Raw genomic sequence first — 14,690 nt, 5'->3', positions numbered from 1 at the left:
GGGGGGCTGACGGCGGAGACGCGCAGGGAGCGCCGGGGGTGCTGCGCGGAGCTGCGGCGGCGGGACTCGAGACGCGGCGGGCGCGGTGAGTGCGCGCGGGGCAGCGGGGCTGGGGCTGGCGGATCGCCGGGAGCGGGGCTCGGTACCCTCGGCGCGGAGGTGGGAGGAAGTCTCGGATGGGGAGGAGCATCTCGGCCGCTTCCCTCCATCACCGCCACCGCCACGGTCGCCGTCCATCACCTCCGCGGTCACCTCCCCTGTCCCTCCGCCAGCGTCCTGCCTCACTCGCCCCTCGGGCGGTCCGGGGAGTTTCTCTGCCCTGGGCCGGGGACTGTCAGCCCAAAGCCCTGGCCGCACTCCACAGGCGCGACGATGATAGCAGGACAAATGACCCACGCGGGGGAGCGCCCCCACTGAATCCTGAAAACAGCACTTTCCGCTCCAAGTCGTCTGCTCGGAGAGGCCATCCTCGACCACCCTGTATTAATAGCACCCCCCCCCCCCCCCACACACATACATCATATATCCTCCTCACCCTACTGTATTTTTCTCCAAATCACTTAAGCCCCGCAGAAATGTTGTTTTCCAGTACGTTGCCCCAGCCCTGCTTGGGCGCTCCCCAAGGGCTGGGACTCTGTTTCGTTCACCCGGCACATAGCTGGCACTTGGAATATTGTCAGAAGGAGCAGATAAATGTACCACCCCAGGAGGGAGCTGCTGTTACTATCCCCACTTTACAGGTGAGGAAATAAACGGAGGCTGAGAGGACTTGCGGACCTCACAATCCATGATGCTGATCTTGAGCTCTGGCTGCTTGGGTGGCCTAGGGCAGAAGGAGTGTGTGTGTTGGGGGTGGGGGGGAGGCTCTTCTGTGAGGCTTAGCCAAAGGTGGTGGAGGTGAGGCAGCTGTCAGAGAGGCTCTGGCAGCCCCAGACCATCTGGGCAGGAGGCAGTCAGACTGAGAAAGCAGCTGTTTTGCTGGTAAGATCAGCCCCCAGCCCCTGAGGTGTTTGGGGCAGCTGGATAGACTGGGACTCGCCAGGATCCCATGATGGATGCCCTGCTTACTTGGGAGAGGAGTCTAAGCAGAAGGACACTGCCATGGCCTAGGGCAAAAGCTCCCAGAGACCCAGGTTTGCTTCCCAGCTCTCCCTTATGCTGTGTGACTGTGGGCAAGTGGCTTCACCCCTTTGAGCGCCCCTTTGCTAAGCCCAGGGTCCAGGCTGAGTGGTCTCCCAGGATGCTATAAAGCGCCCCCCCAACCCCATGACTCAACTCAGCCATGGTGCAGTGCAGTAGAGGGCTTCTGTCCTTGACCCTGGAGGCAAGTCAACCCATCCAGTACCCTGTCTCTAAGCAGAACCACCTGGAAATTCTCATAGGAACAAAAGAAGAGCCCTGGTCTCATTCCGAAGGTGTCCTTCTAGAATGGTGGTGGCCCAGCCAGGTTCCTATGTAAAACCTTGGAAAAACCAGTGTGCTCCAAAGAGATAAGTGTGTGTTTGTGCCCAAAATGAGTAAGCAGGTCTGTTTCTGGGGTTGGGGTGAGCCTGGTACCCTTCCTCATTTGGGTACCCTCAAATTCAGGCCTGGGGGTGACATGCACTGGGAGGGAGAGAGGAAGAGAGAAACTTCCAGTTTCCTGGGGGAAGGATCAGGTGAAGGGGTGCTCCCCACCCCCACTATCTGGACCCTGGAGTGTCCCCAGGAAAGCTGCCTTTCTGTATCTGGAAGGAGGAGGTGGTTCGCAGCCCTAGACACAGCTGTCTCGCCATGTGTGAGTGTGAACGTGAGTGTGCCTGAGGGCCCATGTGGCTCTTTGCTGTCTTACACCCTTAGTGTCTGAGGGGCTGTGTCAGCACCGGCAGGATGGGAAGGTGCTCATCTCTCCTCCCCCCATCCCTCCTTTATTTATTATTTTGTCTTTGCTTCTCTGTTCCCACGTGTGCTGACTGCCTTTCAGACTCTCCTCTCTCCCTCTCTCCCTTCTGCCCCACTTGGGGTTTGGGTTTTGACTCCACCTGTGTGGGTCTAGGGCACCCCAGCCCATACTGTGATAGTGACAAAAGGCGAGTTCGCTGGAAGCGCCTTGCGACAGCAGCCACACAGCCTTTGTGCCTGTTACGCATCTAACTTGGTTGTATTTAAACATCAAATGGACCAAAAAACGCAAGATAAATTTAAAAAACCATAAAATGGACAATAGGTGATGGACGTGATGTGAAAAAATGATCAGGATCAAACAGTGGAGGGTGCGAGGCCGGAAAAGCAGGGAGAGGGTCCAGGAGGGAGGAACCAGGACAGCGTCCACGGGACCGTGCAGCCTTTATTTCTGGCTCTCCTAGCATGGCCGCTCATGGAAAGTGAAGTAAGGGGTTGCTCCCAGAATGTCGTGGGCGGCGGCTGCCGCCCCCACCCGGGCTGAGCCTGGGGCTAAAGGTCTGGGCAGAGAAAGAGAGGTTCCTGGGCTCCTGGCACTGAGAGCGTCTGTAGGAGGGTGGGTTGAGCACACCCGGGACACACCCATTTCCTGCCCAGCGCCCTAATACCTGCTCTCTCCTGGAGGAATCCTGGTTCCCAGGCAGGCCTCGCCCTCTGCCTCACTCTCCTTGCCTGGGAGGTCTTCCTGTCTTTCCGTGCAAGGAGGGCCCTGAAAGTGGTCAGACCTCGCTGCCCTCCCAAGCTCCCTCCTGAACAGCAGACTTTGGGGTCCCCCCACCCTCCGTGTACCTGTTAAGCGTTCCTCCAGGCCACGCTGGGGTCATGCTGGGTGCCTGCTCCTCCATTCAGTTCTGGAGTCCTGACTCGATCCCAGGTTTTGGGGATGCAGACATGGAGGCTCAGAGAGGTAGGGCTATTTGCCTGAAGTCACACAGCATTTGGACCCAGATTTCTCTGATCCTAAGTGCAGTGATTGGAAGCAGTCTGGTGAGTAGCCAGGCAGGATGGGAGACGGAGGTGGGGTCTGAGTTGGCCCCAGCAAGGACTGAGGGAACTGAGTCATGAGGCCACCCAGACAGAGGCCATCAGCCACTCTTTCTCAAGATGCCTTGATTCCGTGTTCATTGTGCACCAGCTGCGGTCATGAGCTCTAAATGGGGAGTGAGCGCTCTCCCTGTACTTGAGGGTGGTCTAGTAAGGGAGGTTTCCTTCTCTCCTCCACTAGTGGATTTGGGAAAGGGGCCCCACGAAAGACCAAAACCTGGGCTGGGTTGGGGGGTAGGGCTCCTTCAGTCAGGCTGGCCGAATGAGGCAGGGCCTGTGTAGCACGTCGCTAGCCTCAGGAGCTCAGGCCACCAAGCTCATGGGCCATTCCCATAGGTCACAGAACTCCTGGCCTAGAGCCTTCTATGGCTCCCCACTGCCCACAGGGCACAGCTTCAGTTGCCTTGGGGAGTAACATTAAAGGCCAATCCCAATCTGGCTCTGGCCCACTCTTCTGGTAAGGTCTAGCCAAGGGGTCAGCTGCTTTCTTCCCTGTGCCTCTGCACAGTGGCTGCTGCACAGTGGCTGCTGTCACATTTCCTCCTCTCGGGTGCTACTTTCCCAGGCATTGCCCCTTCCCTGGCACTTTATACAGGCTGGTTCCATGGCCTGCACCCCTACTTCCACCCTGGAGGCAGGCCAAGGCCAGAGCACAGAGGTGGCCTGCCCCACCCCTACCTTAAGCTCCTCCCCCAGAGCTCTCCCCTCCTCGAAGCCTTCCTCGCTGCAGCAACCCCCAGCCTGCATTTCCCCGCCTCCTCTCTCCTCTGTCACCATCTAGCATGTTCCATATCTTACTGATTGATCCGTTCAGTGACTGTCTTCCACACAAGCCTGTTGGCTCCCCGAGGGCAGGAGGGAGTCTGTCATCTTATTCTGGGCCGTGTATTCCCTGTGTTCCCAGTGCCCTGGACAGTGTCTGGCACACGGCAAGGGCCCAGCAAGGATCTCCAGGGGCAGGGAGCTCCCCGGCCTCTGAGCGGGAGTTCCTGGGAGTCATCCTTTCTCCCCTGCCCTTTGCAGCCTTTTCTCCCGTGGAGCTGGAAGCTGGGGACCCTGGGGGCCATGCAGAGGGCCGGGGCAGGGGGCCGGAGGGCCTCTGACTGCGGCCCTGCGCCTCACCGGCCCAGGTGCATCACCAAGTTCGCCCAGGTGGGTGGGGCCGCCCCACGGGGTGCGCTCTCGTGGGCCGGAGCTGAGTGCAGGTCCTGGGGCGTGGGGAGGAGCTATGCCTGTCTTGCCCAGCGGACCCGGACTCTAGAATGCATGTGGGCACAGATGAGGAGATGGGGCCTCAGAGGGGCAGAGGGGCGTGACCAAGGCCACCTGCTGGGAAGGCTGCAGGGCCTGCTAGACTCCGAGTCCAGTGCTCTGTCCCTGTCCCCAGCTTAGCCGGCAGAGCAGTGTGTGTTTGGTGGCGGGGCGGGGGGAAGAGTCTGGAGGATGCGGTCAGGAGCCCTGGTCCTGACTGCTTGGCCTCCTTCCCGCCCTCACCACATCCCCAAGCAGTACGTGGGCTCCTTCCCTGTGGATGACCTGGACACCCAGGAGAGCGTGTGGCTCGTGCAGCAACAGCTGTGGGCACTGAAGGTAGGGAGCCAGGACGGGCATGTGCCTGTCCCTGTCCCTGTCCCTAGCAGGGTTCACAGCCTGGGAGGGTCAGGCTGGAATGGCCCCTGCGGCCATCTTACCCAACCCCCCAATCGTAGAGATGGGGCGGGGGAGGCCCGGGGGGGGGGGCAAGACCAAAGTCATTCTGAGAAGTGGGCCCAGAGACGACCACACCCAGGCTCCTGAAGCTGTGTCCCTTAAAGCCCGGGACCGCTTCCCTTGGGCAATCGTGACCTGCCTCCCATGGGTGGAGGCCACAGTGGAGATGTGGGGGATGGTCATAGCGTGGCCCGCTAAGACCCTGGCTCGGGGGCGATCTGCCAGGCCCCATCCGCCCCTCCGCAGCTTCTGGGGAGTCCACTCTCCAGGGCCCAGTCCCTTGGCAGCGGGGGAGGAGTTGACGGAGTAGCCTGGTGGGCCTGGTCCTGAGGCAGGGCAGGGCCTGGAAGGTAACGCCCGGCCCCGACCAACTCTCTCCCACCTAGGATTGTCCCCGACGCCGGGCTGTCATCCTGAAATTCAGCCTTCAGGGCCTCAAGATCTACAGCGGGGAGGGCGAGGTAGGAGCCTGCGTGGGGGCAGCGAGGACTGGACGGGACCGCTGTCGTCCTCCCTGAGAAAGCCCCCGGCCCTGCACCAGCCCTCGAGCGTCCCTGCCTCCCCAGCCTGCTCTGGGCCTTTGAACGTCCCTGGCAAAGGCTTCTCACCCCCGGCCCTGCCCTCCAAAAGCTCCAGGTGCTACCTCCTGGCCTGAGTGTCAAGATTGTCACCTCTCTGCCGGCTGCGGGCCTCTGGGGGGATCTGCCCAAGGTTGGCCAGCGGCCAGCCTCAGGCCGGAGGCCCGTCGGGAGTGCCTGCCTGATCGCGGGTCCTTCTCGTCCTGGGGCAAGCCAGTGTGTGTTGAACACTAACCTTGTGTCACACTGTGTACCCCACAACCCCGGGGCCGGTCTCCTAAGATGGGTGCGAACCGTGTCCCAGAGCTGTGCGTCCCAGAACTGAGGCTTTGCGGTCAGGTCCTGGGCACTTGCACGAGATCTCACTGGCCCCCGCCCGCAACCCCATCAGAGGGGGCACCGTCCCCACTTAGTAAGTGTCACGCGGGCTCAAAGGGCTGTGCTTACCTGATCAAGTCACCCAGAGAGTGGCGGTTTCCGACTCCAGACACCAGACATGCACCCCAGGGCGCCGGCCACTGCCTCTTTCCATGCCTCCGCAGGCAGTGAGCGCTTTGCCACTTGGATTCATAGCATGGGTGGGTGGGGGCGGGGACGATCCCAGCCAGCAGGTTGGCAGTAGGGAGCACAGGACCGAGGGCATGTGAAGGCTGAGCGTTCCCATCTGAAGCAGGGTTTGGGCAGGCCTGGGAGGAGGGAGGAGTTCTTCCCCCAGGGGCTGGGGGTGGGGGGGTTGGGTTAGGCTGGGCTCTGAGGCCGGAGACCAGGCCCCAGAGGCCAGCTAGCAGGCGTGTGGGACCCACAGGGCGGGCACCCCCTGGGCCAGCAGCTAGAGGCCACGTGGGGCTGACGGAGCCCGTCCTGCCCGCTTCGTCCCAGGTGCTCCTGATGGCTCACGCCCTGCGGCGCATCCTCTACTCCACCTGGTGCCCGGCTGACTGCCAGTTCGCCTTCATGGCCCGAAACCCCCAGAGCCCGGCCAACAAGCTCTTCTGCCACCTCTTCGTGGGCAACCAGCCTGGAGAGGTACCTGGGGCCCGGGGCAGGGGAGCCACCACCAAGGCTGGGTTTGGGGATGTGCCGTGCATCAGCATGGGCTCCAGGCATCTAGGCCTCGGGGGGCTCAGCTAAGCTGGCCAGAGTCCCCTCCAGGCAGCCACTCCTTCCCGCACTGGCTCCTTCTGTGTCTCTGCCCACTGAGGACCCCACAAAAGCAGGTTAGTGGCCTCAGCATTCCCCAGGGCCTGGACATGGGGATCAGGCCATGTGCTTAGAAATTGGATAGTCACTCTGCCAGGCTTTTGCTCATGCTCTTAGCCTGGAATTCCCTTCCCCTTCTGGCAAATTCCAGCTTGCCCTTTAAGGCCAGCCTATGTGTCTAAAGCCTACCTTGAGTCCTCTGGACCACTCTTCCTTCTGAGGTCTCAGAACGTGAACCACACTGTCATTGGTCTGTCCCTAATCACAGACGATGGAATTCTTTGACAGTAGAAACTGGGGCCAGGTCTTGAACTGCTCTGGTGCATGGCCCTGTGCGGCTAGTGGGTGAATGGGTGGATCCCAGAAGCCAAAGCCAGCATGGCCACCATGATCAGCAGAGACTTGGCAGATGACTATGTGGCCAGCAGGGGCTGGGCTTGGTGCCAGCTAGCAACATTTGCCGTCAGCCCTGTATTTCAAGCTCTTGTGTGGGCTCCTGGAAGGACAGGGGGCTGAGACACTGCCCTTGACCTTCCGGAGCTCACAGCTCCAATATTTTGGGGCTGGGCAATGTATGTGGGGGGTAGAACGTACTGGCCCCAGAGCGGTAGGCTTATGCTGGTGGCTCTCTGTGCTCTACTTCACTGAAAGAGCACAGGAAAGTGGGGATGGGGAGTCCCCCGTCTGTCTGCCCAGATTCACACAGCGGCCCCTAAGTGGCAGAGCTGGGACTGGAGCCCAGGCTGTGGGATTGGAGGGCCTGGGCTCGTAGCTGATCCTCTAAAAGGAAATGGACATGGGGTGGGGTAGTCAAGCTAGGGGCGGGCGTGCATTTAGCCTGTGTATTCCCAGCTCCAAGCGTGACGTCTGGAACAAAGCGGAGCTCAGGATCTGTTCAATGAACAAAGGAAGCTGCTGGGGGGAACTGCATGGTGGTGAAGTTTTGAGGGATGAGTGGGAGTTTTCCCAGGAAGGATGGGGCAGAGAATCCCAAGCCGAGGGCTGCACGCGCTAATAGCGAGTGGGTTGCCATCTAAGGAGTCCCCCAGGGGCCCCGTCCCACCTGAGCCAGCCTCTTCCTCCTCCGCAGGTCCAGATCCTGCACCTGCTGCTCTGCCGCTCCTTCCAGCTCGCTTACCTCCTGCAGCACCCTGAGCAGCGCGCACAGCCTGAGCCCTGCCTGGGGTCTGCAGGGGACATAGCCCCGAAGCAGCTGTCCAGCCCTGGGGGCCCCCCTGGCCTAGTACGGGAACCATTCGGCCGTGGTCAGCTCTCACAGAATGTGCACGCGCTGGTCTCCTTCCGGCGGCTGCCAGCAGAGGGGCCCATGGGCAGTGGGGTACGCAGCACCCCAGCTGTGGGGCGGGCAGTGGACGAGGGAATTGGATGAGGGTTTGGGGGTCATGGGAGGGGAATGCAGCACAGCAGCAGCATGGGGCTCTGCCTGACTGGGCCGGGGCCTGAGTCGGCCTGCCCCTGTGGGCCCCTCTCGGTGCCTTAGAAGGAGCTGCCGGAGTCCGAAGGCCGAGGCGGGGCCCGCCATGCCCGCCTGGGGAATCCTTACTGCTCGCCCACGCTGGTACGCAAGAAGGCCATTCGCAGCAAGGTGATCCGCTCTGGGGCCTACCGCGGCTGCACCTACGAGACCCAGCTGCAGCTGTCCGCTCGGGAGGCCTGTGAGTCCCCGGGGCTCGCCTGCCGTGTGGGTGCAGGGGCGCAGGCCCGGGTGCGTCCTTGTGAATCAGAGGGCTCGGCCTATGTGTGCATCTGCCTGTGTGCACGTGAGTGTGCAGCCAGGTGTGCACACCTGGGGGCTTGCGCAGGTGATCAGACAGCTGTGGGTGTGCTTCAGCTGGTGAGCCGGTGGGTGCGTGTGGGCTGAGCCCGTGGGTGGACCTCTCTGCGCGGGGGAGATTTGGTGAGGAGATGAGCATAGCAGGGATGGGGTTGGTAGCTGTGGGGCGGCTTCTCCCTCTCTCTGACCCCTCGGTGGTCTCCACAGTTCCTGCCGCGTGGGAGGCGTGGCCCCGGGGGCCTGGTGGCCCCTCGTGTCTGGTGGAGAGCGAGGGGAGCCTGACGGAGAACATCTGGGCCTTTGCTGGCATCTCCAGGTACGGGGGGTGCCTGACCCGGCTGGTGTGCACGCAGCCCCTTGGGCTGGGCAGAGGAATGGATCCTGGGTTGCCCAGGGGCCCTGAGGTGTGCCACCTTCCTGGACAGAGACAGAGCTGTCCTGGCCTTGGTGGGCCCGGGGCCAGGGGCTTCCCCCACTGGACCTGTTTTCTCAAATGTGAAATGGGGATAATCGCAGGCCTGTGGAGAGGATCAAATGGGGTCACTCAAGGAAAGCTCTCAGCACCTCGCCTGTCACAGGGCAGCTGCTTCCTAACCGCCACCCACCTCTGCAAAACTCTCCAGGGTGGGTCTTGCAGCGGTCAGCAGTCAAGGGCCCCTTAGCGCCTCTTAGGAAGGAAGCTTCCCGTGCTCGCTTCGGCAGCACATATACTAAAAAAAAAAAAATAGGAAGGAAGCTTCCCTTGGCAGAGGGGTCAGATGATGCCCTCAACCCCGGGGAGCGACGTGAGGCCGGAGTCCTGCCCTCAGCCTCTCCCCGCTGCCCTTCCAGGCCCAGCGCCCTCGCCCTGCTGCGGAGAGACGTGCTTGGGGCCTTCCTGCTGTGGCCCGAGCCCGGCACCAGTGGCCAGTGGTGCCTGTCGGTGCGGACACAGTGTGGTGTGGTCCCCCACCAGGTCTTCCGGAACCACTTGGGCCGCTACTGCGTGGAGGTGAGCAAGCAAGCAGCCTGCTCCGCCCTTGCCACTGGGCCCAGCCTGGGGCCCCGCCCCCCGAAAGCCCCGCCCCTACAAGTCCCACCCTTTATAACGTGAGCTGGGGGGGGCACGTGCCTCATCATGGTACCCCATTGGTTCTCTCTGGCCACACCCCTTATTTAACTAACTCTCCATCTAGTTTGTCATTGGTCCAGCTGGCCCCACCCTCAGGCCTCCAGAGGGGCTTTTTTTGTTTTTTTAAAGATTTTATTTAATTATTTGATAGAGACAGAGCAAGCACAAGCAAGGGGATCTGCAGAGAGAGAGGAAGAAAGAGGCTCCCCACTGAGCGAGGAGCGAACCCTGGGCTTGATCCCAGGACCCTGAAATCATGATCTGAGCCCAAGGCAGACCCTTAACTGTGGGAGCCACCCAGGTGCCCTCAGAGTCTTGGGCCCTGGTCATGCTTCCCATTTCTATAGGAATCCCGGCTCTTAAAAGTGGCTTTCCCACGCTCTAGCCCGTCTTTTAGTGGAGCTGGAAACTGACTCAGAGAGGGGCAGACACTGGCCTAACCTCACCCAGCCTCTGGGCTTCCAGGTCTGGAGTCTTGGTCTGGAGTCTTGGTCTTGAGTCACAGGTTTCCAGGGGCTGGATGTGCGCACTTGTTACAAGATAAATGGCTCAGTCCCGTCCAGGCTGGCGAGACAGAAAGAGAGGAGACAGTGTCTGGCTCTGCCATAGGCAAGATGGTGACCTCTCTGAGGTCAAATTTCCTCCCTTCTGAAGTAGGGCAGGATCCCTTGTGAGGGGATGGGGGGTGCCCAGAGCGGAGCTGTGGGGGAAGGGAAGCTGGAGCTTCAGCCCTTTCCGCCCAGCACCTGCCGGCCGAGTTTGCCAGCCTGGAGGCCCTGCTGGAGCACCACGCTGGGACGGAGCGCAGCCTCTTCTGCTCCCTTGACATGGGCCGCCTGAACCCCGGCTACGAAGAGCAGGACTGCGGGTCCGAGGGCAGGCCCCCCCGGACACTGCGGCCCCTTGGCCATGCCAAGTCCGAGGCAGAGCTGCAGGGCCTGGGCTAGGAGGCGAGCCCCCGGCCCTACCTCACCCTGGCTCCTGGGCCTCACCAGGCCACCCTGCCCCTCTGCTGCCCTGCTGGTCACCAGTTCCACCCGCCGACTCTGCCCCTCGGACCAGTCTTCCATCACGTCACCGCCTGTGGTAGGGGGGAGCCCTGACACTGGGGATCGCTGGTGGCTTCTCACGAGACATGTGGCCCACAGAGATTGTAGGCGGGGCAGGCGGGGCAGGCGGAGCTCCAGGCTTTCCAGTCACCTGCTGGGTGACTTCGGATGCTTGTCTCTGGGCTTCACTTTACTGCTGGGAGGGGAACTTTCTGAGGGGGCAGGAAGGTTTGTTCATGAGGGATGTGGTCCTCTCCCAAAGAGGCCAGCCCTCGGGGCCCTGACCGGGAGTCTCCAGACAGTACCTGACTGAGGCGGCGGGCACATGAGGGAGAGGTGACTGGGGAGGCTGGAGTGAGTCCTCAGACCTGGGAGTGAGCCACCCTTTCCAGGAGAGAAACGGAGAGCGCTCGGAGGAGCTGACAGGCCTGGCAGCTGGGCCCAGCTGCACCCGCCGGCAGAGCACAGCCTGTGTCTCACAGCATCTGACAGCGAGGGAGTCTTCCATTGAATTCTGTGAATTCCATTCTTAGGAATGAAGCTTAGGAGGGCATGGAAAGGCAGGATGGACGAAGAGCTGCGCACCCTCCCCCACGCTCGCACACATGCGGACACCTGCTCTAGAAGGGATGTGAGCCAACAGCGCAAAGAAACTCTGTGATGCTTAGAAAGGCTGGATTGTCGCCAATCAAATCCACAGGGTTGTGATTCCTGCCCCCACACCCTCAGGACCACTGGGACACACACCCCTACACACACACACACACACAGGCTCATTTCCTTTGTGCATTTGACCAGGAGGGGCCCGCAGTGAGCCGCAGGTGTGCAGGGTGACCAGGGTCCTATTCAGCTCATCCTGCGGGCTGGTCTGGGTTTGGGGGTTGCCTGGGAAGCCACCTGATTCTGGCCCACTCCCCACAACGGGGTGCTGGCCATGGTTATCAGGGGCCGCCTCACCAGGCCTGCTGTACTGGGGTTGGACTCAGAGCGGAACCACCCAAAGATGGAACTGATTTGGGTCCTGCCAGAGGGGCCTGGGCCTCGCGGGGTGGGTGGGGTAACAGGGGAATGACTTGGGCCTAAGGTAGTGGCCCTGCAGTGAGTGACAGGTACCCAGCGCCTTTACAACAAGTAAGCTCGAAAGATGGACACATGTACCGAATTACTTAGGGAACAGGTTCACTTTGGAGGAACTTCTATTCCTGAGGCAGAGGCCAAGTCACGAATCTGGGGGCTGCCCTCTCCCACATCTGGGAGTGGGATGTGACAGTTCTATGCCTTGAAAATGATGATTTCTGACTCCTGGGAGGAAGAGGGCGGCCCTGATGGAAGAGAAAGAAGGGAGGCTCCTCTGGAGGTCAGGCCTTGGCTTCCCAGCTGACAACCTCCTGCCTAGGGAATGGGCTGGGCTGGGGACCATGTCATTCATCACAAGGGATAGCAGGGGTAGGAGGTGCCTGTAGGAGGTTCCTCACTGGAACCACAACACTGAGTTTACACTGAATGGGAGGGGGAACTGGGGCTCAATTTATAGCCATCTCCACCAGAACCCATGGTCTCTCGTGGGAGGCCTGGTTTCACATTTCCCTGGCAAAGAGAGGGGTTTGCCGACACAGGGTGTCCTGGGGTGCTGGAATTACAGCACCGGAGACATGTGTTTATGACCTGGCGACGGGCCTGGCCTGGGGCCAAAGCCTACCTCTGTGAGAGATGGGTATCATTGAGCATATCCTCCGTGTGGACAAGGTATCAAGAATGTTCTCAAAGCACTTTAACATTCCTTCACACAGTACTCATCGCGTGGTATGCATAGGGCAAGGGTTTTGACCCACGTGTGCAGATGCTTCAATGTCTTAACCATAGATCAGTTTTCTCTTTGTTCCAACTGGCACCATCTGGGTAACCCGCTCTCCTTACTGTGTGCACTTGAAACAAATAAAATGCATTTCTTCCGATTGTCTAGCACAGACTTTTCCTTTGAAAGTCAGGGTCTTTGTCCAGTTTGCCTATCTTGGTTTGCCAACCGTAACTTTAGCTGGTGCTGGGTGGTGAACCAGAGGGATCCTGTCCTCAGGGGCTCAGGATGTCCTGAAGGAATAGCATAGGTGGATTAATTCAAATCCTGTCTCTTCTGTTAAAATCCTCAGTGGGTACTTCCTGCAGGGAAATGACAGTTGCCATTCTGGCTGGAGGGACTTTGGCTGAGCCGTGGGATTTTGGCCCGGTAACCTCTCCAGCCAAAAAAGACTTCGGTTCTCAAAAATGGTTTTGTTTTTTAACCTTAGTCTTAGAAAAAATGAGGGCAGCATTAGAAGGAAGATTTGCTCTGTCGGAGGCAGCCCTCCCCTGAATCAGTAGAGGGGTGTGGATAAAAGGCAGCAAGGTCCCTGTCGCCTTTCTCAGTAGGCCTCTAACTACCGCGTGAAGGCCTGCCTCCTGCATCTCTCCCCGTCCTAGCTGAGCAACCTCGGTCAGATTGCTTAACCTCTCTGAACTGGGCAGTGGGGATTAGAGGAGAGAGCTGACGCTCCAGCGAAGCGATCTGCCCCGGCCAGCCAACAGCTAGACTCCTGCGCGACTCTCCCAGGGGCTGGGTGCTGAGAACGCGCAGACCCCCACCCCCACCCCCCGGGAGCCGTCGGCTGTGACGCCACAGGCGTTGCCGGGCAACCGCGAACGCCGCGGCGGCGCGCGTGCCCGCGGGCGGCTGGGGCGGCTCCGGGGTTCCGGTCGTGCGGCGGCGCCTGCAGCGCGGATCCCCCACTGCCTCCTCCCCGGACCGGGGCTCAGGGACGGGCGAGCCCGGGCGCGGGAGGAGGCGGCGGTCCCTGCTCCGGTCCTGCGACCCCACCGCCGCGCCCCTTCTCTTCTCGGGGCGCTCCGCGGGGAGTCCCGGCCCCCGGCGGCGGGCGCGGCCCCGCCCCCGCCGCGCGGCCCCGCCCCCTTACCCGGCGCTGGCCCCGCCCCCTGACCCCGGCGGTCCTGAGTCCTGGCCGCACCGCCCACGTCGGGCCGCGCCGGGGGGGACCCCCGCCGAGGCGCCATGGCCTCGGAGTCCGTGAAGGTGGTGGTGCGCTGCCGCCCCATGAACCAGCGGGAGCGGGAGCTGAACTGCCAGCTCGTGGTGACGGTGGACTCCGCGCGCGGCCAGTGCTTCATCCAGAACCCGGGCGCCGCCGACGAGCCGCCCAAGCAGTTCACCTTCGACGGCGCCTACTACATGGACCACTTCACGGAGCAGATCTACAACGAGATCGCCTACCCGCTGGTGGAGGTGAGGGCGCCCGGGGGGCCGCCGCCCAGGGGGCCTGAAGGGACAGCGCTGTTCCCGAGCTGGGCTGGGACGCCCCTCTGGCGGAAGTAGGTGGACACCAACAGGTCGGGCTGAAGTCTTTTGTCTAGGTAGGAGACAGCTGGAACCCACCTACAACGTCCAGGTTCCGGTGTCCACTGTCTGCAAGGCCAGAGCTGGCCCTCGCCCCCACCCCTCCCAGCCCCCTGCCCCCAAGAGCTCCAGCCTCCAGGACGGCCTGCCCTCCACCATCAGCTGAGGACCCGAGGACTCCTCCAAACGCTCAAGCCTCTTCCCCCGGCCTCCTCCTCCTCTTCCCTGGCTGTAGCCTCCGCTTTCTCCCCTCAGCACCCAGAATCGTGGCTCATCCTCTGTTGGACAAAGATCTCTGCTTCCCTCCTTTCTGCCTTTGTCTGGGAGGAACGGAAACCGTTTCCCTTTGGTCTAACCCGTCATCCTCTTCTTCTCAGCAGTTGAGGAACAAAGAGGCAACACCAGTTTGTCACCCTTCATAGGGCTTTTGCTTTCCGGAGCACTCACACTAGGTCGCTTGCACATTTCACAGATGGGGTGACTGAGGCCCAGGAGAGGGAAACTTGCCCAAGCTTCCAGCAGAGGAGTGGCTGGAGCTACGCCTCATGTCTTCTGGCCACGGGCTTTTCCCAAGGCATCTCCCCAGCCGTTCAGCGAGTCGTTAGTGAAGTGAGATGTCACAGGTTGTCACAGGTTGTCCCAGGGAAAAAAAGGAAAACTTTGGGAAATGGTGCTTACATCCTCCCTCGCTTGAAGCGTCAGCGTCCCGAGGCATATTCAGGTACCCGAGACTCTGGAGGGTCCTGCAGTGAAGAAATTGATTTGACTTCCTAAACCCAGCGTTTCTAGAATGTGCAGTAGAACCTTTGTTGTTTTCGCTAGCAGGCCAATTAAATCCTTCAGAGCACCTCCTTCGACTGCCCCACTTCTCGACCAA

The 14,690-nt window shown here is 60.9% G+C and overlaps 2 protein-coding genes across 7 annotated transcripts in view; both read left to right on the top strand.

Annotated features, from left to right (window-relative positions):
- Positions 1–12,387, top strand: SH2D5 (SH2 domain containing 5). Of its 3 annotated transcripts, none has more exons than XM_059137666.1 (10): positions 1–85; positions 4,009–4,137; positions 4,492–4,575; positions 5,082–5,156; positions 6,153–6,299; positions 7,564–7,812; positions 7,975–8,149; positions 8,476–8,584; positions 9,100–9,259; positions 10,123–12,387. In XM_059137666.1, exons 2-10 carry the CDS (start codon positions 4,051–4,053, stop codon positions 10,324–10,326), a joined length of 1,290 nt encoding a protein of 429 aa, XP_058993649.1. In that variant the 5' UTR covers positions 1–85; positions 4,009–4,050; the 3' UTR covers positions 10,327–12,387. The 3 variants fall into 3 exon arrangements, with proteins under 3 accessions (XP_058993649.1, XP_058993648.1, XP_058993647.1); XM_059137665.1 differs by lacking the exon at positions 1–85 and adding an exon at positions 95–740 and having other exon boundaries at positions 4,495–4,575; XM_059137664.1 differs by lacking the exon at positions 1–85 and adding an exon at positions 95–740.
- A 752-nt stretch (positions 12,388–13,139) lies between these two features.
- KIF17 (kinesin family member 17) overlaps positions 13,140–14,690 on the top strand; it is a 39,733-nt gene continuing 38,182 nt past the window's right edge. For all 4 annotated transcript variants that reach the window (XM_059136972.1, XM_059136970.1, XM_059136971.1 and 1 more), the window contains exon 1: positions 13,140–13,702. In XM_059136972.1, coding sequence (XP_058992955.1) covers positions 13,472–13,702 — 231 coding nt within the window. In that variant the 5' untranslated portion in view covers positions 13,140–13,471. The remainder of the gene's footprint in view (positions 13,703–14,690) is intronic.

The sequence above is a fragment of the Mustela lutreola genome, chromosome 10, assembly GCF_030435805.1.
Source record: "Mustela lutreola isolate mMusLut2 chromosome 10, mMusLut2.pri, whole genome shotgun sequence".
NCBI classification, from domain to species: domain Eukaryota; kingdom Metazoa; phylum Chordata; class Mammalia; order Carnivora; family Mustelidae; genus Mustela; species Mustela lutreola.
The sequence above is the reverse complement of the archived record's forward strand: the minus strand, read 5'-3'. Positions and strand labels throughout refer to the sequence as shown.

Coding starts and splice junctions, on each gene's coding strand:
- SH2D5 (XM_059137664.1), top strand. CDS start 177: ATGGGGAGGAGCATCTCGGCCGCTTCCCTCCATCACCGCCACCGCCAC. Junction 8,150..8,475: donor GCTGTCCGCTCGGGAGGCCT/GTGAGTCCCCGG, acceptor TGGTCTCCACAG/TTCCTGCCGCGTGGGAGGCG. Junction 9,260..10,122: donor TGGGCCGCTACTGCGTGGAG/GTGAGCAAGCAA, acceptor CTTTCCGCCCAG/CACCTGCCGGCCGAGTTTGC.